Raw genomic sequence first — 26,999 nt, 5'->3', positions numbered from 1 at the left:
TGGATTTAGCCATAATAATTTCATGAATAAAAAAAAATATATATTATCTGTCATAATTGCTAGTATAGAACCAAATAAAGGGATGCCCAGTACTAAGCTATAGAAAGTATATGTTCACTTATGAAATGTTTAATTAGTAATAGAGAAGATAAAACTAGTTAATGTTTCCAAGATGTAATTGAAGAACACATAAATTCAAATTAATAAAAAATATATATAATTTTAGTTTGTCTGCTTGTAAAAAAACTATTTCTCTAATCATCAAGGAACAAAAATGTTCAATTGTAAGCAATTTCTCTGATACTGGTTGTTTACAAGTAATTTTGGAATGGAACACTGGACTGCTGATCTGCGCAAGGGAAAAGTTTTTTTTTATCTCAAATAAAAAAAAATAATAATATACATTTAAAAACTAAACTTTTAGAATAGTTGCAATCAAAAGAGTTTGTTGAACAATTATTAATTCGTTTTAAGTCAATATCTGTAGACCTTACAAATTAATAAAGTAGAATAAGTAATTAAACATTTTGTAAAAAAAAAAATTTCACTATCAAATAACATTTAATCAACTATAGTTTTATGGAGTTAGCATGGTTAATTGTTACTTATATTTGTTTGCAGCTATTTAAAAAAGAAAATGTATGTCAATTTTTTTTCCCAATTGTTTTCTCTGCTAAACCAATGAAAATGATCGGGAATACCATACAACTATCAGAAACCAGGTGGAGGATTAGGAAAGTTGAGAATTTTTTGTAGGTTTAAGATTAATAGATAAGTACATTTAAGTCTATGCTTTGCTTATAATAATAAAATATTTAAATTTTAATACATACAAGTAACTGTATAAGTTTCAGGAATTTAATTTCATTTTAATTAACAACAAACACACAAAAGTGTACATACATTGATATTTTGGTTCAGGCATTTTTTACCCTCTTCTCTTTAAACGTGGTCATCGCATTGCTTTATTGGACACATCAAAAATAAACAGACACTTACTCCAGAGAAAAAAACAAAAATAAACACACACTGTACCTCAAGAGAAGAAAATAAAAATAGATACGTTATTTCACTTTAAATAGCAGTTTGCAGATACATTTTTTTCCTTAAGCTTGAATGAATTCGTTGAAGAGTATGTTACAATGTGGCGAAATCTTTTCAAATGGTTAGCCGCTAGAAAAGAACTGCTGTACGAGGTTTTTTTTTATAAAAAATAATCGACAATGTGGTGCTTTTTTAGTGTTCTGTTCATTCATTTTCACAACTATACCTGTGATTGAAAATTTTCAGCCTTTCTATTTACTAAAGCTTCCTTGAACACATTTGCGAGAAATTGAGTAAAGAGGGCTCAAGTGTATTTATTTAAACATTTTATGTAATAGTCATTGCACTAATTAGGCATCCAGTGTTTACAGTGATCGTAGGAAAGAGCGACGTATACCAATTAAAATATTACCTCCATTTTTTTCTTTATTGAAAATAAATGCTAAACAGTATTTAATGAAAACGTAGGCAAAATGAGTGAACCAGGCCATGGTAATATTACCTTCGGACAATAATAAATGTGTCACAGTCTAGAAGTAATGGCAGAAACATATATTAAATTGCAAATATTTACTTGGTAACTATGCACAGAACACTATCCTCAATTGTTCCTCTTCAAGAAAAGTGTGTTGGTTTGTGTGTTTGTTAATTTGACTGGAAGCAAATTGGCGAAAAATATTGCGCTCTAAATATTACACTGTAACTTTATCACTTTTCATTAGAAAGAAGTGGAAGAAAATGATTTCTTTAGTTGCATGTTACAAGATTGTCACTTGTCCATGCACTTTGAGGAACTTGAAACTTATGAATGAAAGTTTATAATAATGGTGCATAATGTGTATAAAATTAATTTAACTAGGAAATAAATTCCAGCAGAAACATAAATGCATGTGGACTTTTGGTAGAGAATGCACTTATAACAGACCATAGTAGTTTCAGTATGAAGTTCATTAAATGAAAAAAAAATTACAATTATCACTTAATGTAGGATAACAATAATTAGTTATATACGTGCTCCACGAGTTAACAAACAAAGTTCTATTGAATAGAGACAAGAATTTTTGAAAGAAATAATCAGTCTTACTATACACACACATATAATATAAGGCTCGCTAAATAAATTCATTTTGATAAGTGTAAAGACATGATATTAATGGACATGAAATATATCAAACGGTAGAGGATCAATTGAACCTATCGATTCAGGCAATCAAATGACACATATTGGCGTGTGCTATTCTGTGCAGAAAGATACGCCATTTTCCTTCTGGACACACACCCGAAAAAAATACAGAACAAGGAATTTAAAGCCTTAGAGAGTCATTTTAACAGGATTTATCTACACGCATTACCCTTTTTGGAAGATATTCAGTCGTAATTGATTTGACAAAGGTACTCGGATTAAGGATATAAATCACTTATTATGTAAATAAACTAAATATTTCATGTCACTAAGACACATATATGGATTGTCTGGATTGAGATCGCATCTATAAAAATTATGAATCTACAAATACTGATCCAGGTGCAAAGAAAAACACTATGGTGGATTTTAAAACTACTAGGAAGATGAAATTTTGTGTAATATTATGTAAATATGCATAATGAGATGTTTAAGAAATACATATTACATAGGAACTAAAACAGTCAAAACATGGGGAATTAATTATCTGCAAATTTTAAAAATTTTGTTTTACAGGTAAACTAAAAATGTATTTAATTCTGCATCACACATTAAAGTGGCTCCCTTAAAGGTAAACCAAAATTAAAAGAACCCTTCTGAAGACATCTCATATTGAATTATTTGAACTGGAGAGTATTTTGTAAAGATGCTTGTTTGGATCAGGTTGCTTAGCTTTCTTCTTCACAACAGATGGCAGCCGTAGAACTATTGACGAAACATTGCTGACTGAATTGAGTAAGGACCCTGAAATAAAAAAAAACCATTACATAAGTAAATCAGATTTAAAATGAACAAGACATAAATTTTGTATGATAACTACTTATAATGAACATTAACAAATATTGTGATGAATCAGCGCAAACGGGCAGGAAGAGTATAGGTTTCAACCTTGCAATTTTTGATACTATAGTCAATTAATTTGATACACTTTACTGCTGAACAATTTTGAACGGTTGTATAAATGGTGCCCCTCAGAACCCAAAGAAGTCAGGGAGGATTAGTGCCACCCTTAATAAATGACCAATCTAGTTTTTCTCACTTTTATAGATAACTAATTTGTTATGAAGAGACGTCGCAAATGCTGTCTTAGAAAACCTTTTGTGTTCGTCTGTGCTGTCGCCGTCGTTGTGTCCAACATGCAGGTATGTTTTGTTACATCACTGGGTTTCACCTGCGCGTCTCTGTATTGTTGCTGTGTTGTCCACATTATATATTTAGCATCATCGTCATCTGCAATTCTCAATGCCAAAAACTTTCTAATTTTCTGCTGAACATTGTCGAACCACTCGCAGGCCTGACACCTACCTTCGTTAAAGATTTAGGCAAGTTCATCTTCACATACCAAACATTAGAAATAGCACCAACCGACACACTTGTGAGCTTTGATGTTTAAAGCTTATTCACCAACGTGCCTGTACAAGAAACATAGGTATAAATACAAAATTGGAAAATGACATCATTCATTGAACTTACCAATGACGTGTTAATACAACATATTTTCAATTTAAAGACGAATCCTACAAGCAAACAGATGGACTAGAAATGAGGTTTTCACTATCTCATTCATTGCCAAAATTTTAATGGAAAGTTTAGAGAAAGAAGCTTTAAAACAAAAAAAAAAACACCCTGCCTAATATCGAGATTTGCTATGTTGACGACACTTTTCTTGTCGGGCAACATGGACTTGAAAAGATGGAGGGGTTTTCAAATTTCCTTAATTTACTCAGCATTTATTTTCAATTATAACAATGTTATCAGTCAACAGAGTATTGAATGAAAAAAGTATATGGATACCTTTAACGAAAAATGACACCAAGTTACCACAAAAATATCGTAGCCAATAAACTACCCTTGCAGCAAGACACCAGCAAATATCATTTGTCTGTTTGTGCCTGAGATGTCAGTTCCAAAAACTTCGCAACTGTTGTCTTAGAAATCCTACTGTTAGTCTGTGCTGACAACGTTGTGGTATTCAGAATATATGTTTTGTCACATTAGTCTAGAGACCGGAAAAATTCGCGAATTCATTTCGCGATAGGCTAAAATACAAATAGTTATACCTCAGTGCCGCCTCTGCTATTGGCTCACAACTCACCTGGATGACTCTGGGCCAATGAGAAAACACCTGACCAAAGCTTTATCGAATCACAGGCTGCTACGTTGGGACGTCTCACAAGACAGTGGGTGACATTTGACCGAGTGTACGTAGAACTATGGAGTTCATCCTACAGGGCATTGAACCCGCGAATTTTTCCGGTCCCTACACATTACTGAGTTTCGCCTGTGCGTCTCTGTTATGTTATTGTGTTGTCTACATTATCTGTTTAGTTTCATCGTTGGTTTCGTCTTTTTGTCGCTGCGTTGTCCAAAGTTTTTTAAATATTTATTTACAGTCCTTGTAGCTTCTGTCTCGTCGTTGTTAGGCCGCTGTGTCCGTCTGTGCTGTTTTAATTGTTTTACTTATCCGTTCCATGGAATTTTCAATGCTGTTTATGTTTTAATTGATTGAAATCGGCTTATTTTGGCTTGTTTATCTTTATTGTATATTTGTCTTTTTTTGTATATTTATCTTTTTTGTTTGGTATTGAGGTTTCTTATGACATACAATTTAACCAACAATGGCATATGACCAAAATAAAATCTTGATTTGCACGAGATAAAATATGTTTTCTTGGGAGAAATCTGAAAGATATGTTTCTGAACATAAGTCCCTATCACCACAAAGAACTTCTTGACCCATCTATGAGCAGATTTTAAAGATCTCTTAGACTAAGTTTATCATAAACAAGACAAAAAAGATTTTACTTGAAAAAAAAAGATTAGAATGACTAATTATGTTGAATAGAAGGGAATAGTTTAAACAAAGTTAAATTGTATATAAATTAATTCTGATAAACAGTTGTACAAAGAAGCAAATAAGGTACAAATTTTATTGTGAAAAATTAAACATGAATCCTTATTGCACACACCTACAGGCTACTGCATACAATAACGTGTATTAAACATTTAATTTCTAAACATGTGTAGGAAATCACTTATTTAGGCCTTTTCATTTCACAAATATACATAGATAATCTGTCATATAGTAAAGTGTAGGTGCTTTTAAAGATATTCCTCTTCAGACACAATAAAAAAAAAAACTTTGATCAATTTATAAATGGCGAACTCTACACGCCATTTAGTGACGCTGGTGACTTGACATAAACACCGTATCTTTTAACCTAGACACTCAGCTGAAGCAGAACACCGTAGCAAACCCCTTATCGCGTGTGTGCTTCAAGACGCTGGGATTCCAAAATATAAATTTGACAGTTCAGGATGGATCGCAACCACCAAAAGAACCATCATTGAAAACAGTGAAAAAAAAAAAAGGCAGAAATAGAAAACACGTTACTCACACGTAACATCTGGGGGTACGACCTCTGCTGATAGATGTGAGGCGATGCAAGGTATCCATGGTGCTGCTTGGAGTTGGCCGAAGACGGCAGGAGCAGACTGGGGAAGGTGATGACCCCGGGCTTGCTGGCCAGGCCCTTGTCGGTGGTGGGGTAGACGTCCGCCGAGACCTGCTGGTCAGAGCCGTCGCTGACGTGGCCGTAGTAGGTCTTGACCGGCAGCCCCTGGAGCGCAGCCGCGCGGGCAGCCGCGTCCTCCGCGGTGCGCTGCTCCTGCAACTCGCGGGCCCGCTCGCTCTGGATGAGCTCCTTCAGCTGCTGGAAGCTGCCCGAGATCGGCGCCAGGTGTGGGATGTTGCCGCCGGAGAAGCGGTAGTTGAGCTTCCTGCGCCGCGGCGGAGCCGGCTGCGGCTGCAAGACGCCCACGTGCTCGAAGGGCCGTGGCCTGGCGCCGCCCTGGTGAGCCAGCAGCCACGGCGCGTCGTGCACGATGCGGCCGTACACGTGCTGGCCCAGACCGCCGGCGCTCCTGGCGCGCGGGTACGGCTCCCACACATTGTAGGCGAACGGGTCGCGGTACGCCGGGATGTCGTTGGTGATCTCCGTGGCCCGCGACTGCCGCTTCGAGAAGATCCACATGGCGCGCAGCTCCTCACAGCTCGGCTCCCTGTTGAAGGAGGCGTCTCGGATCCGCCTGACGGCGCCTTCCACCTCGTAGCCGGCGCGTTGGTCCTGGCCGAGACATGGCGTCCAGCTGCCAAGGAGCAAGCACAGGCCAACCACGCATGCACTCAGCGCCCTGAAGTGCATCTTGACCTGAAACAAACAATACAGCACATACTTACAGAGACGCTCTTGGCAGTGGCATGGAGCAAGCACAGGCCAACCACACATGCACTCAGCGCCCGAAAGTGCATCTTGACCTGAAACAAACAATACAGCACATATCTAGAGAGGCGCTCTTGGCAGTGTCATGGAGCATGCACAGGCCAACCACGCATGCAATCAGCGCCCGAAAGTGCATTTTGACCTGAAACAAACATAACAGCACATACCTAGAGAGGCGCTCTTGGCAGTGGCATGGAGCAAGCAGAGGCCAACCACGCATGCACTCAGCGACCTAAAGTGCATCTTGACCTGAAACAAACAATACAGCACATACTTACAGACATGCTCTTGGCAGTGGCATGGAGCAAGCAGAGGCCAACCACGCATGCACTCAGCGATCTTGACCTGAAACAAACAATACAGCACATACTTACAGAGACGCTATTGGCAGTGGCATGGAGCAAGCAGAGGCTAACCACACATGCACTCAGCGACCTTAAGTGCATCTTGACCTGAAACAAACAATACAGCACATACTTACAGACACGCTCTTGGCAGTGGCATGGAGCAAGCAGAGACCAACCACGCATGCACTCAGCGACCTAAAGTGCATCTTGACCTGAAACAAACAATACAGCACATACCTAGAGAGGCGCTCTTGTCAGTGGCATGGAGCAAGCACAGGCCAACCACGCATGCATTCAGCGAACTGAAGTGCTGTGACGAGTTTGGCCGTCACCTGTTTGTTTCTATTCTTCGTCCGGGTGATGTTGTGCCCGTTTAACCGTAAGGCGTCACTGCTAGCTGTGTGCTGGAAGCGCCCCCTTTTTTTTGGGGTGAGTGTGACGCGGGAAATTTTGGTTTGTGAGGTTGGTGGTTGCGTTGTTCCTTTGTTGTCGTTGTTTTGAGCTGCTCACTGTTACAGTACCTGAGCTGCGGAAAGTATTTCACGGTATTTGACCTAAATTCGGCGTTTCATCAGTGTGTCCTAGAGGAGAGTAGCAAAAGGTATACGGGATTTGTGACTCCATGGGGCCATTACCAGTGGGAGTGTGTACCTTTTGGGGTTAACTTCGGGGGACAATGCCTATCCAGAATTCTACACGAGTTGTTAGAAGAGTATCAATTCGACTTTGTTGTTTCATTCCTTGATGATATTCTGGTTTTCTCTAAATCATTCGATGAACACCTAGTGCATGTACGTAAGGTTCTGGAGAAATTGCGTAGTGCCTGATTTACCGTCAACCCCCACAAAGTAGTATGGGCAAGTGAACAGGTAAAATTTCTGGGGTTTATAGTTTCAGATGGAATCGTGATTATGGACCCAGAGAAAATCGGATCCATTGTGCATTTTCCCCAACCCAAAAATATAAAGGGGGTCATGAGATTTATTGGGATGTTGGGGTATTTTGCCAAGTTTATTCCGAACTATGCAGAGAGGTGTGCTCCTTTAAATCAGTTGAAGCGTAAGAATATTCCTTTAAAATGGGGTGAGGAGCAGGAACGGGCCTTCAAGGATCTAAAATACGTCATTTCGCATCCTCCAATCCTCCAGCTACCCAATTTTAACGATAGGTTTGTACTTCAGGTAGATGCCAGTAGTTTGGCCGTAGGAGCAGTATTACTGCAGGGCAAAGGACAGATGAAGCCCATTTCATATGCAAGTCGTGCTTTGAATAATCAGGAGCAATCCTATAGTACATACGAAAAAGAAGCACTGGCGTGCATTTTTGCTGTAGAGCATTTCGCAAGTTATCTTGAGCATGCAGAGTTTGATTTGATGACAGATAAACAGGCCCTAACTTGGCTGTTTTCATATCCTCGTCAACTCGGTAAACTGGGAAGTTGGATCATGTGTCTCATGCGTTTTCGTTTTAAAATCATTCATGTAAATGGCAGAGAGAATTGTATTGCAGATGCGCTTTCGCGCATGTATGATGCCTCAGAATTCGTACTGGGAGGGAATGAGGAAAATGGAAAACGAGAGACCTGTGCCGTTATTCATCATATTCCTGAGTCTTTTGTGAATATTGAAGAATGGCAAAATAAAGACGCGGAAGGGATGGAGATCCGAAACAAGATTAGGACGGGGAAAAGCAGAAATTTCGTGTTAGTTAAGGGAATCATCTATCGCATGAACAAAAAGGTAAATAAAAAGGTTTGGGCACCCAAGAATGTGCGGCACATGATCTTACGATATTTCCATGATTCGACTTTAGGAGCCCATCTTGGGTATGCGAAAACTGAAAAGAAGATATGCAAAAAATTCTTTTGGGAAGGTATGCACGGGGAAATTAAGGATTACGTTAGGAAATGTACCGACTGTCAACTAGCCAAGCAACTTCAAAGTTCGAAAATGGGAATGTATTCAGTACAGACTCCTAAGAGAGTGTGGGAGAGAGTATATATTGATATATTTGGTCCTCTTCCATGCTCAATTGCCTCTTAGTTCTGGTTGATGGTTTTTCTAGATATGTCGTGCTAATGCCACTTAGGGACATGAAAGCGAACTCCATTTGTAGCAAATTGGAGGATGAGATGTGGAAGATTTTCGGTAGCCCCGAGTTGCTTATTTCAGACAATGCAACCTACTTCACTTCGCAAAACATGAAAAGCATGTGTTTCCGTTGGGGAACCAAACAGGTTCATACCAGTCCTTACTACCCGTGCCCGAACCTGGTGGAGCGGGTGAACAAAACAATTAAGGCTGCTCTTACCATTTTCCATCACGAGAAACAGAGGGGATGGGATACTGATTTGTCATCCCTGAATGTAGCCTTAAACTCAGTCCCACATGGGGTGACAGGAGAGAGTTGCAGCACCCACTATTAAATCTTTGGGGCATTCCCCCTGGATGTTTCGAAGAGTCAGGCAGGAAGTTAGAAGAAGTTTGGCGTGAAACTCAACAAGCCTTTAATAAAGCCCACGCGGTTATGGAGAAGAAATACAATAAATATAGATCGGTGTCCAATATCGTTGCTGGTGACTTAGTAGTGTGTAGGAAAGTCAGCCTAAGCAAAAAGGTGGATTATGTATCCAGTAAATTGTGTCCTAATTATTATGGTCCCTATCGGGTGCTGTCTTTCCTCACTCCAGTTACCGTAAATTTGGGGGATCCTGATAAGGGATTCGTTATCAAGAAAGCCCACATCTCGTCGATGAAAAAATTTACACCTCCTTAAACTAACAGCTGGTTTAATCGGTTATCCTTCGAGCGGCATGCGTTCTAGTGTCTGTTGAGCTTCTTATCTTGTGAGGATGTTAATTGTTCTATTGTGTTTCTTATTGGTTTTTTTTTGCTTTTGTTGGGTGGGATAATTTTGGGGTTTTGAGTTTTGGGATTTCTTGTTGTCACTGTGTGTTTTGTAGGTTGTGAGTATGCTTCTCTTTGGGATGCCGTTATTGCCATATGCTTTCGTGCCGAGAGGAAAGGAGCGAGGTAGGGTTTTTTTTGGGAGGGGTGGGTGTGAGGAGTTTGGCCGTCACTTGTTTGTTTCTATTCTTCGTCCAGGTGATGTTGTGCCCGTTTAACCGTAAGGCGTCACTGCTAGTTGTGTGCTGGCAGCGCCCCCTTTTTTTTGCGGTGAGTGTGACGCGGGAAATTTTGGTTTGTGAGGTTGGTGGTTGCGTTGTTCTTTTGTTGTCGTTGTTTTGAGCTGCTTGAAACATAGGAAGGGGGAAACGAGTGAGGTGGAGTGGGACTAGGTGGGTCAAGCTGGAGAGAAACAGGCCAGCTGTGATTAAGTTGTTTTCGGGGAGTCTTGGAGACGAGACTATAACGGGTAGCGTCTAGGAAGAGTGTTGGGCTTGACAAGGGAAATGGGGATTGACGAGAGTTGTACGACTCACATGAGAGGTTGTGGATTCGCGGTGCGCGAATAGTATAGCAGTGAGCTATAACATTTTTTGTGTCGTGTTGGTCTACGATGGCAGAAATTCCTGAGGTGGAATTGCCCCGTCTCCAGTAGCAGCCGATTCCTGTGGTGGAATTGTCCCGTTTCTCCGATGGCAGCAAATTTCTGTGGTGGAATTGTCCCGTTTCTCCGATGGCAGCAAATTCCTATGGTGGAATTGTCCCGTTCCTCCGATAGCTGAAATTCCTGAGATAGGATTATACCATTTATCCGCGCCGCAAGCAGCCATTTTCCTGGATTTTGCCTGTTTTTCGAGGAAGGGCAGAAATCATCGGTGACCCAGTTTGGAATAGATTTTAGTTTGTATTGGATAATGGCCTGATTACTGCACAATCAAAATTTAAGTGCGGCGTGTCTTTTGAAGAATTATTGTGGCTATTGTGAAGCAGAATAGTCCGCGTTTGATATATATATATATATATATATATATAAAGTCATAAATTTTTTATGTGAACTTGATGATGACAATATACAATTTTATGGAATTAATTAGACTTTTATGTGAGTGTATTAGCCACCAGCATGTTTGTAATCTGCAAAGCCGTTACTTTTAGTGGCAAATGTGGCATGAGGTGATCTTAGGAGATTTATGTAAATGTATTAGCCACCAGCATGTTTGTAATCTGCAAAACCGTTACTTTTAGTGGCAAATGTCGCATGCGGTGATCTTAGGAAAGTTATATGAATGTATTACTTATTTGCATGTTTGTAATCTGTAAAACTGTTAGTTTTAGTGGCGAATGTGGCATGAGGTGATTTTATGACATTTATATAAATGTATTAGCCACCAGCATGTCTGTAATCTGCAAAACCGTTACCTTTAGTGGCAAATGTCGCATGAGGTGATCTTAGGAAAGTTATATGAATGTATTACCCATTTGCAAGTTTGTAATCTGTAAAACTGTTAGTTTTAGTGGCGAATGTGGCATGAGGTGATTTTAGGAGATTTATATTAATGTATTAGCCACCAGCATGGTTGTAATCTGCAAAACTGTTAGTTTTAGTGGCAAATGTGGCGTGCAGCTATTAATATAAATTGTTGTTGTTATTACCTTTTGCACTTTGAAAATAATCCTAACTAATAAAAGGAAAAGTTCTAATGCCAGAAATTAGTGTTTATTTCTTCGAGACTCTTCCTCTTCCCCTTACTGTACCGGTGGGAGAAGAGAGAGAAACTCTTTACAAGCTGCGCCACTCTGCTGGCTAGGTTTGGTGTGGTAGAACTTTGTGCTTGCTTTTGTATAGTACTTGCTACGTTATTAGACTATGATCTCAAAAATGCCTACAGCCTGGGTACAAGGACTAACCAAAGAGCAGCTAATAGTAAATTTGTTAGCCGCTGGTATTACGGTTGAGGAGATCGATATGGTTGAAGTGTTGAGAAATAAATTTAGAGGGTTTTTAAAAGGTAATAAGGCTATGGGAGCAGAGGTCGAAGACAAACGAGAAGGCCATAGGAGTAGTGTTGAATTGAAAATACCATTGGCCCTATCGTCTTTGCAAAACGTGCCACGATTAACATCTTATGAACCAAAGGCATTATTGCAGTTTATTGTAGCTGTTGATAAAATCAAGCGTAGTTACCTTTTGCAATCCGATGTCGAGATGATCCAGGGACTATTGCCTAGGTGTGCCAGTGTGGCACAAGAAGCATTGTTATGACTTGTCCCAGGCAGAGGGGAGGAGCAGGAGCGGTCCCCGAACAGGGGTCGCTGCCCAAGAGCAGGGGAAGGTCGGGCAGAGGGGAGGAGCGGGAGCGGTCCCCAAGCAGGGGTCGCTGCCCAAGAGCAGGGAGAGGTAGGAAGGAGGAGCGGTCCTCCAGAGAGGTCGCTGCCTAAATAATACTGCTCAAGTTTTTTTTTTTTTTTTTTTTTTTTTTTTACAAAGGGGACTCCCACTGAAGGGAGTCACCCACCAAAAAATCCATCATTTAATAAAAAAAAGGGCACAAGGTACAATAAAAGATTGGTACATGGGCACAAGGCCTGCAAGGTGACAATAGTCTTTATTCAACAACAAAGCAGAGCTTCCCCGACGAGGTCGTCCTTGATGCTCAGCTACTTATTGATGGGCGAGTTCTTCACGGCTGCTGGGGGGTCCTCAGGGCTCGGATGGTGCCGCGCCGTTGATGGGCCGGCGCGGAACAGCGGAGAGAAGATCATCATGGCGGCGCCGAGGAGGATGGGGTTCCCACAGTGCTACCAGTCGGCGTGGAGGCCCCAGGGTCATCTGTCTGGTCCACCGGCCGCGCCTACGTCGTCCGGCTGTCCTTCGTTAAGTAAGTGATCGTAACTGAAAAGCGGACGTCGTGGGTGCGGTGCGTCGGGCGGCGGCTCCGCCAGCTGCCGAATGTACGGATTGTCGCTACGTCGGCAACGACGGAGGAAAGTGTCGGTCGTCTGACAGAGCAGGTGGTGGAGGTGCGGAAGTCCCGTCCTGTCCAACAGTGTCTGGCGGAGCGTGGCGCGAGGGAGGCCGAGGAGAAGGCGGGCACCAAGAAAATATGAGCACGTGACAGGTCGAAGGTTGGAACGAGATGAGTGAACCCAGACCGGGCAGGCGTAGATGAAATGTGAGATGACATATGAGCGATATGCGGTGAGGCGAACTGGGAGCGGAACGGCAGAGGACGGCCTGAGTACGGTGGCCAGCTGGGCCAAGATGGCGCGGGACTTGGTGCGGACGGATTCCAGGTGTGGAAGAAAAGTGAACGAACGATCGAGGGTGACCCCGAGATAGCGGAGGGTGGGCGACCAAGGGACGACTACGGTGGAGATGCGGGGGGGGCGGTCCTGGTGAGGATGAAGACGGGAGAAAATGATAGAGCGTGATTTGGAGTGATTCAAGCCAATGCCGTGCGCAAGGAACTGGGCGTTGAGTGAGGTGAGTCCGCGGGCAAGGCGGTCGCCGAGCAGCCGCTCGGAGACGGAGGAGGCGAGGAGACAGGTATCGTCGGCGTACTGCACCAGGTAGGTCCCAGGCGGGGGCTGCAAGTCGGAAATGTGGAGGGCGAACAGGAGAGGCGAGAGAATGGCGCCCTGGGGGACGCCGGCGAGAATGGGCCGGGGTGCGGAAAGCGTCCCCTCTACTCGAACCCGGAAGGAGCGACCCCCCAGGAACGAGCAGAGGAGACGGACCAGGTGCGGCGGAAGACCGATGGCGGAGAGGCGAGAGATGAGTTGGGAATGCGGAACGGAGTCGAATGCACGGGCCAGGTCCAAGAGCACCATGCCCGTGTGTTGCCGCCTGGCGAACCCCTGCACCACCAGGAGTTCCACACGAGCAATGGCGTGGGTGGTGGAATGACGGGGGCGGAAACCGAACTGGTGATGGGGGAGCAGGTGAAGGGTGTTGACTTGAAGAAGAAGGCGCCGGTGGATGACTCTCTCTGCGATCTTGGAGAGGATGGGGAGAAGAGAGATAGGACGGTAGGAGGAAGGTAAGGATGAAGGCTTGCCGGGCTTGGGGATGGGCGAGACGATGGCGAGTTTCCAAGGAGACGGAAAATGGCAGAGGATGAACATGGCGTTAATGATGCGAGTGAGAAAAACAGTGGCTTTACGGGGAAGATGGCGCAGAACGGGGGCGGGAATGGAGTCGGAGCCGGGGGCCGAACGAAACTTGAGATGGGAGAGCAGAGAGGTGACTTCAGAAGGCGTGGCAAGCGGGAAGGGCAGGACATCAGGGAGGAGGGGGAGAGTGACGTGACGGGACAAGGGGGAAGGAGCATCATCATCGTCCGAGGACTCCGACGACAAGGTGGGGTGGGGGGCGGAGGCGAAGGTGGTGGCGAGGTAGGCGGCGACCGCCTCGGTCCGCTCCGAAGCCGTCTCCGCCACCCCGACAGGAAGAGTGAGGGGAGGGATGGAGGTGGGGACGGAACGAAGGCGACGGACGTAAGACCACAGAGAGCCAGAGGTAGCGGTGAGGGAGCCGAGGCGCCGCGCCTCCAGTCGGGCCCTCCACCCCGCGATCAACCGGCGGCACCACCCCCGGAGCACCAGGTAAACTTGGCGATGCAGCGGGGAGCGGCTCGCCTGCCAGCGACCACGGAAGCGGTTACGCAAGGACACGGCGTCACGGAGATACGGCGGGAAGGGGACGATGAGAGGGCGCGGAGGCGCGAGCGGAATGTGAGAAGAAGCGGCCGTTGAGATGGCGTCGGAAAAGTAGAGGACTCGGTCGTCGAGTTGAGCAGGAGTGGCGAAGGGAAGCGTGAGGTCCAGAGCAGCGGAGAGTGAATCCTGGAAGCCATACCAGTCGGCGTGGATGAAGTCGTACCGGGGGAGGTGAGGGTTGGTGTGAGGAAAGAAGTGGAGCGAGCCGAGGACAGGCAAGTGGTCGGAAGTACCGGCGGTGATGGTGCGAAGGTGAGAAATGACGGGAAGGGGTGATGAGAGAGCGAGGTCGATGACACTGGGGCGGCGATGGCGCTGGGCCGGATAGAAGGTCGGTGTGGGTGGTGCGTGAAGAGAAAGGTGAGTACGCCGGAGGAATTGACGGAGGGAGCTGCCCCGCCGGTTCGCGGCAGCGCAGCCCCAAAAAGGATGGGTCGCATTGTAGTCCCCGGCCAGCACGACGTGGGCGTCGAGCCGTCCGAGGGCCACAATGTCGTCGGTAGGGAAGGGGAATTGGGGCGGGAGATAGAGGGAGACCAAAGTCAGGGAGTACGGAAAACCGTGCAAACGCACGGCGACAGCCTCGGCCGCGGGGGAAGACGGAACGAGACGACGATGGTGGGACAAGGTAGCGCGGACGAGTAACGCCACTCCTCCGCCCCGACCATCACGATCGGCGCGGTGAACGGCGTACCCCGGAATATGGAGGGGTGTGGGGGGGTCGAGCCAGGTTTCTGCGAGGAACACGACATCGGGAGAATGCACCCGGAGAAGGTGGAGAAGATCGTGGAGTTTGGGAGGAAGGGAGAAGGTGTTCCAGATAAGGATACTAAGGGGTGGGGCGTGATTCATCAAAGAAATTGAGGAGGGCTTGGAGGAGCACCTCAAATTTCTCCGATGGGGTCTGGGCACGGGAAAGCGCTGTCAGGACCTGGCGGATGAGTGGCAGGTAGTGGCGGATGAGCGTGATGAGTTCCCTCAACATGGATGTCAGCGAAGTGTCGTCTGAGTCGGCATCGGCGGGGCGAGTGGAAGTGGATGACGTGGCGGGTGGCCTCTGTGAAGAGGATGAGGGGAGGTGAGCAAGAGGTGGTGCCCGGGAAGAGGAGGAAGGCGGGTCGTGGCCCTGCCAAGCAGGAGTCCGCAGGGCCGGGAAAGTCCGAACGTCAGAAGGGAGCGGAGCAGACGGGCGCGGAGCGTCGGTCGTCATCGTCGGGTCAGCAGGTCGCGGCGGGTGTCGTCGGATGTATGCCTGTATGACACGGCAGTCCGTCGAGGTAGCAAAGTGCGGCCCGTCGCAATTGACACACTTTTTAGTCGTAGAGGTGCAGTCTCGCGACCAGTGGTGCCCAGCGCATTTGAAACACCTGGGGTCCCGCTCGCAGCGTGTCGATGGATGTCCGGTGGACTGGCACCGATAGCACTGGGGTACCCTCCCAGAGCCCCGGTAGCGCTCTACGGTCACCACCCAGCAGCCTAGCGTCTTCAGTTTGAGGAACCGCGTCGCCTCCCCTAGTCCGTTGGTGCAGACGAGGAAGGGCCGGGTTGTTGAGTCGGCGGAGGTGCGGAGCGGCAAGACGGTGCCCACCGGGAGGCCGAGGTCCAGGAGAGCCTCCTTGACCTCGTCCGCGGTGGTGGAGGAGGGCAGGCGCTTGACCACAACACGGTCGGTGCGCTCGTCGGGACGCAGGTGGGTGTAGGGCTGGTAGCCATGTCTCTTGAGGTGGTCGTAGAGGAACTGATGGTCGTGAGGATTAGCAGTGTAGAAAGACGTACGATCGTTAATGGAGGTGGCGGTGAGTGGACCGGTGAGCAAGGACTGCAAGTGTTTGATGTGGAGGAAGGGTTGAGCGGTCGGCGAGGAGCGAATGCCAATGGGTGGCATGCGAGGCGGCTTAGGTGCAGACGGAGCAGAGGTGGCCGGCCGCTGAGACGTGGATGGCTGAGGTTGCGGAGGGGAGACAGATGTAGAAGGTTGAGGCTGGGGCGGCGCGGCAACAGTCTTATGTCTCTTCGGGTGCTGGGTACGACGAGGCTTGGCGGTGAGAGGAGGAGCAGATGATGCGGCGTCGTCGATGTCAGAGTCAGGCAAGGAGGATAAGGATCCGTAGCGGTTTTCCACTGGGACGGCGTCATCCGAAGAGAGCACGTCGCGGAGAGGCCGCTTGGTGGTCTTCCGAGGCTTCACGAACCCAAAGTCGTCGTCTGAAGTAGCTGGAGCGGCGGTGTCCATGGGGTCCACAGGCGCGTCAACGACGAGAACGGGTAAGGAGGGAGCGGCAGTCACGATGGGCGAGGTGATAGAGGCAGTGGTGGTGGTAGTGGTGTAGACGGACAGAGTAGGAGACGAGGTAGCAGTCGGAATAGTGGACAGGTCGATGCCGGCGAGGTGTTTCGAGTCGCTGACCTTGATGTTGGCGCTCTGGGGGCGGACCCCCGCCGGTGCCGAGGGCGAAGGCAGAGCTCCCCCCCCCCCCGACGCGGAAGAGGCCGCCACACCAGGCGCGGTCAGCTTCGTCGTCGATGGTTGCGAAGATGCAGTTGCTTTCGCTGGTCGTCCATAAGGGTTCGTCGGCGTTGGTCGGTCGGTCAACATGGTGGCTTCGGCCGAAGGCCTCGGACCGAGATCGTCTCCGCCCAGGTTCGGCGTCGTCGGGTGGGGATCCATTCCAGATCCCCCCCTCGACCTCCCCTATAGGCTACGATTCGGTAGCACACAGCACTCACAAGAAGAGGATCTAGGTGCTAAGAGCTAGATCTACGACAAGAGCACTCCTGGTGGTCGACTCAGGAACTTGCAGCAGCAAGTCTCGGCAGCTCGCTAAAATCGCTGAAAGGAAATCAGTTAGTATAAAGCCGAAAGTGCACTGATTTGCTTCAAATAGCTTGCAAAAATTCCCCTGAACAATTCTATGCCTTTGAAGGGAAACCAGCGCACACCATCTACCCAGAAATTACTGGGAAGAGCTTTCCGCCTGGCTTAGCTCAGCCAGAGTAAATATGCAATGTATGTACATATTCATCAGGGAGGGCACATCTGTACCCTTCCTGTGCATACATATTCGAATTACAATACTATTTACATTCACTTGTACAATTTAAAGGCTTCTTGATACAACACTGAGTATTTACATATTTGTCCTGAATTAGGCTGGGCAGGTAGACAAAGTTTCCTTAATTTACATTCCCCTTTGTCTGCCATCTAGGGGCGGGTGGCGAACTAACTTTCCTCCCCATAGATTGTGTAGGATGGGTGGCGCACTTGGGGCTTGTGCTATCATACCAGCCGAGGCCAAACTGGTGGACATGACAGTTAGATGGTTTGTCTCTTGGAGAAAATTGGGAGGCCATTAAGAAGAGGCTTTGGATGCTATTGTGTCTTGAAAGGGAAAGAGAGGATTTTGAGGTTTCTTGTCCGAGACGTTTTCAGAGACAAAAATTAAGAATGGTTGAATTTATCCAGAATTTACGGGAATGTTCGTGTGGTCTAGGAAAAGCATACACGGATGATCAATTCATCAAGCTGGTGTTGGGAAATATGGCGCTCTCTATTAGGCAATTGTGTTCTTTTGTCGAATGTCCAAAAAATTTAGAAGAGTTAAAAGCTTGGGCGATCGAGGTGGATAGTTTGGAGTATACGCATCGTCTGGCGCAAGGGCAGATATTCAAAGAGTCTCATAAGGAAAGTGGAGAGGAGCATGGCTTTGGCAAGGAGATCGATCAGGGTAGTCTACCAAAAAATAAAATGAAGCCTGTAACTTGCTTCGAGTGTCACAAAGTAGGACATGCTGCTTCCAAATGTTGGAGCAAACCTAAAGATAGCCATAAATGCTATACTTGCGGGACATTGGGACATATAGCTAGCCAGTGTAAGAAGAAAACTTCGAGTGGGAGTGACTCCACCAGTCAGGGAGGCAGTGGGAATGCTACTGGGCAAGTAGCGGTAATCAAATACAAAGGACCAGGAAAGAAACATAACAGTTTTTGGGTAGAAATCCTAATAGGTGATAAATCAACCCGAGCCTTAGTAGACACTGGTGCTGGTGGTAGCTTTATCAGTCAGAAATTTGCTAGTCTCTTGGTGTCTGAGAGGCCTGAGCTCAAGAATCGTATTAAGGCGCGGAAGGGTTTTAGCTTGCAGGTGGCTGATGGTGCCGGTGTTCAGGTTAAAGTCTCTATGAGGTTACATTTTAAAATTTGCAAATTCTCTTGGACCAGAGACTTCTGGATTCTGCCGGGGTTGATTTGTGATATTGTCCTAGGGCTGGACTTTTTAGAGAGAACTAGAGCAGTGTTATATTGTGCGAAACGCAAGTTAATCTTTGGGTTCCAAAAAGATTTTGCAGTACCGTTAGTGCAGAAACCACAAGGGAACATGAAGTTGTGTTCCGGCATGCAGGCAAGAAAAATCCTTCTGCCTGAGGAACATCAAGAGAAATTGAAACAGCTAAAAGCAGAGTATAGTGATGTCTTGAATGAGAAATTAGGGAAATGCGAGATGCTCCCATACCGGATTCAAGTTAGTGACCAAGAACCTATTAGATGTGTTCCATATCAGTGTTCCCCTCCTAAGCTACAGGCCTTTAGGGAAATAGTGAAAGATTTGGAGGGACAAGGCATAATCAAACGTACTCTTTCCCCTTATGCTTCGCCAGCTTTCCTAGTAAAAAAAAAGGAAGCGGGGAAGTACCGCTTAGTGTTGGATTATCGTCTTTTAAACAAAAAAATAAAAGTAGATCCTTACTGTACTGGTGGGAGAAGAGAGAGAAACTCTTTACAGTGCATTTTGACCTGAAACAAACAATACAGCACATACTTACAGAGACGCTCTTGGCAGTGGCATGGAGCAAGCATATGCCAACCACGCATGCACTCAGCGACCTAAAGTGCATCTTGACCTGAAACAAACAATACAGCACATACTTACAGAGACGCTCTTGGCAGTGGCATGGAGTCTAGCTCCCAAGGAGCAAGCAGAGGCCAACCACGCATGCACTCAGTGACCTGAATCAATCAGTACAGCACAAACCTATAGACAAACACTTTATTTTGTTAGATGCTCCTAGCATTATCATGGAGTCTAGATGTTAAGAAGCAAGCACAGGCCATCACACATGAACTCAGTGATCTGAAACAACCAGTATAACACATGCCTATAGACAAACACTGTATCTTGAGAGGTGTTCTTGGTAAAAACGCTGAGCCTCGTTTCTCCTCCGACACTGGCGAAGGACATCAATGCCAATATCTGACACTCCAATAACGCTTAGGATATTGGGCGGAGCTCTAACTTGCTGGTAATTTAAGTTAAGAATGTCGTCCTTTAGTTGTGATAATTATTATTCACCAAGGTTGTCCTATCATATGATCCCAGTCACTATGAATTCTAGGAAGATTAATGGGCCGTAAACAATGAATTTTCTCTCGCCTTATCACCCAACAAACCCAATTATAGTCGCCTCCGCGAAATTGAGAACAATATTGATGCGCCTGAAGCTAAGAATATCCAAAACTGTGATGAAATGTGAGACCAAAACGATGGAAACGACCCGTTAAAATAAATTACCCTAATCATGCTTATGATTATCACTGGGATGTTACCGATTTTAATGACTATTAGGCTGGCGTTAAACAATAGACTATAAAGATTTTATGAATACTAATAACAAACATGAGGAAGATGACAACAGAAGAGATTGATTGCACGTCATGAGAATATACTAACATACTGGTTGACAGGTTAAGACTTATACTTGCTTCGCAAAATGCAGAAAATTTACCCATCACCAAAGGAACATAGCCTTTACTCGTGAACTAAGAAGTGAGGGCTACATACAATAATGACTTGTATTACTTACAGGTGTATAAAATAAAAAATAAAATAAATTATATTTTGGATTAAATTTTTTTTTTCATAATGTAACTCCTAGCTTAATGCTGATTTCTCGTAATCTAACTTCTAAATTTAAAGATGGAAAAAACTTTGCCAATGACTTACAAAATGGAGAATAATAAGAATGCAATCCAAGTTATTGAAATCAACTGGAACAATCAGAACCATTGTAGTTAATTAGAGCCAAATGCGGTTGGAGCAATTGGAGTAGATAGAGAAAAATGCAGTTGGAGAAATTGGATAAATTGAAGCCATTGGATCATTTAGAACCATTGTAGCCATTTGGAAAAAAAAGAAGCAGTTGTAGCCAAAGTAGCCTGTTGGAGTGATTTGAGCCATTGTAGCTAGTTGGAGCAAAATGCAATTGAAGCAGTTAGAGACAAATGTATTTGGAGCAATTGAAACAATTAGAGACAAATGCATTTGGAGCAGTTGGATTAATTGGAGTAGTGACAGCCAGTGGAGCACTTGGAGCCAGATGTAACAAATGGATCAGTTGGAGCCATCGTAGCCAGTTGGAGTAATTGGAGCCCTTATGGATAGTTGGAGAAAAATGGAATTTGAGCTGTTGGAGCCAAATGCAGTTGGTTCAGATGTATCCAGTTAGAGCAATTGTATCCAGATGGAGCCAGATCTTGATGAATTATATCGTATCCTACCGATAGTGACATAACGATCGTATCCTATTGTATGCTATTGTATCCTACCGATCTTATCATACTATATCCTATCGAGTTCAATGATCGTTAAAATGCGTGTCCTCAATTAATGTGCGTAGTCAAGTCTGTAGTCAGAACTTAAGATTTAATGGTTCAGAACCACTTGGTCTTTTAGTAAGTATAAAACATTTTGGAAGATTCTTGGTCCTATTGCAAGCATAAAACTTTCTTAGTTGGTCTATATGCTTGTAATAGGTTAGGTACATCCATACTGTAGATCTGGCAGCTCAGAGACTCATCCTGACTACTTGAAATAGATCTATATTCCTGACATTACCTGGTTGAAAAGAATGCCAAGTACCGAAAAAATAAGTTCTCGTGGTTTGGAGATGCTCTTTCTACATGCTTGTCGTTGGCTTTTACTTGGACATATTGCATACATAGTATTGAGAAAGACGACCATATGGTCCGGAGACACTTGGCCTATATACTTCAAAGTGCACTTTCGTATTCATAAGATGCGCCGAATACGGCCTCAATAGTAAGTGTAGTGATATTGCGTTACTCATATATTTATTCTGATGGTTATCTTGTAAAGAGTTATAATTTTGTAGTGAGGCTGGTTAATAAACTCTACAAAAGGTCATGGAAAAAATAATTTAAATGATTTTATTTTTAATTACTCTTAGCATTTACAAAGGATCGAAAAGAGGACGGCAATCAACTCTAATAACAAATATTTTAATAGGTATTTTTTTTGTAATTTTTAAAATTTTTGTATTTTGTTTGCTAATAATTACAGATTTTCAAAATGACGGCCGATATGACATCATCGGCTTACTGATGGCTGATATATGGGAAATTTAAGACATTTTTAGGACTTTTCACCTTAAATAAATAAGTATTGTAAAGATAACATTAAATCGTTCGCATCAACTAAGCGCAGATGCAAGGACAAGAATCGATAGAATCAATCACAATATTAACAGGTACATTTGAAAATTATGTTTAGAAATATTTCTGTATTCCTAGGTTAATAATTACAGATTTTCAAGATGATGGCCAATATTACAGAAAAATGGTGGATGCTACGACAGTCTGGTGATTGACAACACTGCAATCTAGCGGTATAAATTAAACAATAAAGACAGCAGCACACTCTAGCACATAATGTTTTAAATATGTGACACTAGCGCTTCTAATAACAAACATTGAAATCAAAGATGTCGGCAGCGCACTCTAGAGACAACGTGCATTGTAGATGACACTAGCGCTTCTTGTGACAAGTATTTACACCAAAGATGACGGCTCATCCTCCAAAAGGTGCTGCTATTATTCCTTCACTTTAAAAATAATACAATTTTGATGGTGACATATTTTTATTTATACCATATTTAATTTTTAGTCTGGTATATGTCTCGCTGGCCATGTGGTCAAATGAGTTGGTTTTTCATACAAGAAGTCCGAGTTGACGTGGTTCGAATCACCTCGCGCTCAATTTATAGTGTATAAAAATTAAATTTGTCTACAAAACATTTAGGTTATGAAACATCGACTTTAAGTGCATGAGCCAGAACATTGCTGGTGCAATCTAGGAGAAAACAGCAGAAACATAGATGGTTAACATTATGCCATCCAAGATGGCGACCTCCAGCAGAAAAAAATCAAGATGGGGGCTGTGACATCAGAATTTAAGATGAAAACCATCAGGAAAAATTAATATGGTGGCTGTGACATCATAATATTAAATGATGGATTCTAAATGGGCTGAAACCAAGATGGTGGAATCCATGATGGTGACTGGGATCTAGGTCAAAGGTCAATGAAAATATCAAGGTCTAGGTGAAGGCCATCCAAGGTGGCCGCCAAGATAAACAATCCATGATGGCGGCCGTAATGTCATTTTCGAAATGGCGGCATTAAAAAGAGTGGAAAGTTCTAACAAACAAAATGGTGGATCAAAAATGGCCTCTGGTGTCAAGGTCACCCGAGATGGCGTCCGTGGTCAAGGTCCTCCATTATGGTCACTGTGACGCCACAATCCCAGCTGGCGGTCACAGACACCAACACCATGTACTGACACATGTAGCAGGAGGAACCAAAATATACTACTCCTATACATTGTGGCATACTGCATGCTATTTCATCCAATGGATTTTTAACATGTGTATTCATATTGTGCAAGAATGCAATGCCTTAAAGTTGTGTACATACCAATAATTGCTGAACTTCAGCACTGCGGCCAAATCGTAAGGCTCTTTTTCTCTGTTGAAGATGTTTTTCTCATAGAAAGTACAGCACCATTGCATAACTATGATTCCAAGCATCTTGTTCTTATATACATCATCAGCACCACTGGCTGGCCGCTTGCAAGACTCCTGCAACAAACCACAAGTAATGAGGTTAATTTAAATTTATATTTTGAGTGTACTGAATTTTATCAGTCATGTATTGGATGTTTTCCTATATTCTTTATTCAGTACATTATTTATTACATGATATATCATTTACTACATAAATTAAGGCCTATTAAGTTTCAATTTAAGACTAAAAACGTATGTATAGAAACAGCTTAAAATTTGCAATATTAATATTGCAAATAGTTTTTAAAATCTAAATTAATTTTTTTTTTGTAATACAGCCTGTTAAGTTTATCCTGTACTTGAGTAATTTGTGTTAACTTCGCGTATTTAGTACAGCATTTTCTCGCCGAAATCCTTTTTTGGTAACAACTTGAGCAGTGCCTCGAGGCCTCTAGGCCTATGTTTTACTATGAAGTTACTCTAGGGTTGAGTTAAGTATATGATTTTGTAAATAATCATGTTAAATAATTTATATCTGTGTCACCTAACTGTTGAAATCTAGTACCCTGCTGACACAACCAAGTACATAGTCCGTTAACTCAAGGTCTCAAACCAACCACTTATATATCTTATATAGTAAAAAAGTTCAATTTTACCCCAGATAAATGGAATAATGTTTCAGTTTGAGTTTTGAATAGTTCGGTAACTCTTTCACTTCATGCAACTAACGGTTTACTGAAGCTTTTTCCTTATAGCTAAAAGAAAGTTTAATGGTTGTCCATATGAGTGCTTCTTATTTTTGTTGAAAAACAGTTTGTATTAACAAGAAATTAATGTGATCCAACAAATTATGTAACTGTATACTTTGTATCATGTTATAAAAAATTAATGAATGGAAGCGAGGCTTTAGAAACGTTTTCTTTAATGTTATTTAACTCACTTAAGACTCATCGCTTAGCCATTGAAAACTTCTCGTTTAAAAAGAGTGGTGTAGAATTTATTTTGGTTTTTACTAAAAAAAAAAAAAAAAAAAAAAAAAAAAATCCGGTTGAAACTTTTATACCTAAATGTATTGTAAATCATGTTAACATGTTGCACAATAAAGAATCTTCTAAGTTATGCCTGTTATCAGTTGTGTTTCTAAGTTATGACGTTTCTAAGTTGCGTGGTTCTGCGTTGCGTGTTTCTAAGTTACGTGTTTCTAAGTTATGACAGTTCTAAATTGTGCGTTTCTAAGTTGTGATGGTTTTAAGTTATGGCTTTCTAAATTATGGAGTTTCTACATTGTGTTTCTAAGTTATGATCGTTCTAACTTATGACAGTTCTAAGTTATGTGGATTTTTTCGAGGTTTCTAAGTTATGTATGTTCTAAGTTGTGTGTTTCTAAGTTATGTGTGGTTCCCGCTACCTGCTCCTCGCTCCGCGCTGTGTCCCGCTGCGCTGAGTGACAGCCTGGGCCAGGCATCCTCCGCCTGTCCCGTTAGGCCGGCCACACATGCTCCGGTTTTCCTCAGAGGTATGCCTCAACGTGCCCTGCCTCAAGGAGCATGTAAGAAGATCTGGAGTGGACATGTGTAGGGCGAGAGCGAAGCCAGCCGGTTGCGAAGAAGGGTTGAAAAGAAAGAGGAGGAGAGCGTATTTCTACTGCAAACGCAGCCCCAGCCCACTTGTCCTTGAGGTTTGAGTGGCGCTGGTGTGCGGCTACAATGGTGATTTCCTGTAGCGCATATGGCTGTACAAATCGATGGAATTCCAAGCCGGATGGCGTTGCTTTTCACATGTATTAAAGATTTTTTTTTTTCATTTGTTAACTAAATTAATTCCCAAAACTTTTGAAGCATCAGAAAAAAGTGGCAAATGTTTTAAACAGAAGTAACTAATCTTCGAACTTTTCGAAAAACCTAAGAAAACTATTTAACAAAGAGAAGTAGTTTCAGTTGTATAATTCTTTACTTTTTTCATAGATTTCCAAAACGTGACGATCAACGACAGATCTGGGAAAAAGCGACAAAGCGGAAAAATTGGACTGCGTCTCCGAACCATGCATTGTGTACAGTGCATTTTGAAGACAAATGGATCTTAAGAAGCGAAAATCTAACTCGATTAAAGGATGATATGGTGTTCGGTATATTAAGGTTTCCCTCAAAGGAACGGTTTCACAATGCTTTTAAGATATTAGATAAATCCCAACATAAGTTTAAAACATTTCTCTTAAGAGTGTGCTTCGTAGCATTAAAAGACGTACCTTAATTATTTTGCAAATTTATCATTGTTATGGTGACGATGTCAGGGGTTTTCGTATTTTTTTTTTAGAAATATAGTACAGTATGTATTAGCAACTACGTTAAGAACTGTTATTTTATTCACACAGAGAAAAGAAATACAAAATGCTAAAATTTGGCGTCTGTCTCTTTATATCCTATATAGGCTTGTTATTATATGTGTGTTGTAACATGTATAAAAATGTTAAATATATTCAACAATATTTGGTAATTATATATATTTAAAAACTTTTATGTACGCTACTTGAAACTACGTGAAAGGTTTTCAGTCTATAAAGGCCTATTCTATGATTTTTTAAAATTATTAATTCTTATGCAAACAATTAATAAAATTGAAAGTTTCTTACATTGTCAGTATATGTATAGCATTACAGTTATTACAAACAATTCTCTACCAGTGTTAAGCTAAGGTTTGCATGTTACGTTGGTTGAGTAAGTAGACTGGAACATGAACATGATATTGAAAAGACTTCTAACTTCTACTAATACACGTATATTACAAGAGATTTGTAATAGATTAAATGAAGTAAGTAAGAATTCGTTTTTTATAAACGTTGTGTATGAAATTATAAAATTTGAGAAGTATAATAACAAAAAGAAGTGCGTTACGAAGACATGTCGGTAGTGTTACCCACTGAAACATTATTCCCACTTCAACTCTCTGTAAAAATAAAAGTATTGGGTTGAATGCGTCTAGAGTGGTATATAAATAAAATTTGAAGCTTCTTCCTAATTTCATTCGCAGGTGTCCCCCACCTATAGTTGCAAACAAAAATTTTTCCCCGATGTTGAAATTTACTCTGCGTATTCACAAAAAAATTTGGCAGTAAATAGGTATTTAATTTTTAAAAATGAAAGTATTCATGTTTCGAAAAAAATATTAAAGCGGTGTGGGGAAGAATGTTTACAGATAATCCAGTAAAATTTTCAGTTTGATTGTTTTGATAGTTTCGGAGCTGTTGCGAGTTTAGTTTGGAGGATTTTTCCACCGCGCGAGACAAGTTTGGCTCGTTTTCGTTTTCTTCCAGCGTAGGAAGCAGGGAACAAACGCCGATACCCGGCTTCACCTCGCATCCTTTGCTGGCCTTCCCTTGTCCTCTCCAGATGTATTACTGTATATTAGCTCCATGGCCCTGCCTCAAGGCAGACCTGAAATGGGGGGTGCGCCCACACGTTCGGGTCTTCTAGAGTTACCATGAGGCGTATGTGTCAGTAGTGTTAAGTATACCTGCATTTATGGCGTGAATAGACGATGCTCTCGCTGTCGTCGGATTGCTTATAGCAACGGGGAAAATGAAGACACAGAAAGTAAAACGAAAAGTGTGGTGCAAAGATTGGTTAAAAAAAAGACAAAAATATTCAAACGTAAACTTTTTGAAT

The 26,999-nt window shown here is 43.2% G+C and overlaps 1 protein-coding gene across 2 annotated transcripts in view; it reads right to left on the bottom strand.

Moving 5' to 3' along the window:
• Positions 1–844: 844 nt before the first annotated feature.
• The window catches only part of LOC134529905 (uncharacterized), a 95,067-nt gene continuing 68,912 nt past the window's right edge, over positions 845–26,999 (bottom strand). For both annotated transcript variants that reach the window (XM_063364463.1, XM_063364464.1), the window contains exons 2-4: positions 23,249–23,412; positions 5,626–6,438; positions 845–2,971 (exon numbers count right to left, since the gene is read on the bottom strand). In XM_063364463.1, the coding sequence (XP_063220533.1) occupies positions 2,933–2,971; positions 5,626–6,432 (846 nt within the window). In that variant the 5' untranslated portion in view covers positions 6,433–6,438; positions 23,249–23,412 and the 3' untranslated portion in view covers positions 845–2,932. The remainder of the gene's footprint in view (positions 2,972–5,625; positions 6,439–23,248; positions 23,413–26,999) is intronic.

The sequence above is a fragment of the Bacillus rossius genome, chromosome 2, assembly GCF_032445375.1.
Source record: "Bacillus rossius redtenbacheri isolate Brsri chromosome 2, Brsri_v3, whole genome shotgun sequence".
Taxonomy (NCBI): Eukaryota; Metazoa; Arthropoda; class Insecta; order Phasmatodea; family Bacillidae; genus Bacillus; species Bacillus rossius.
This window is presented reverse-complemented; position numbering and strand designations above follow the sequence as displayed.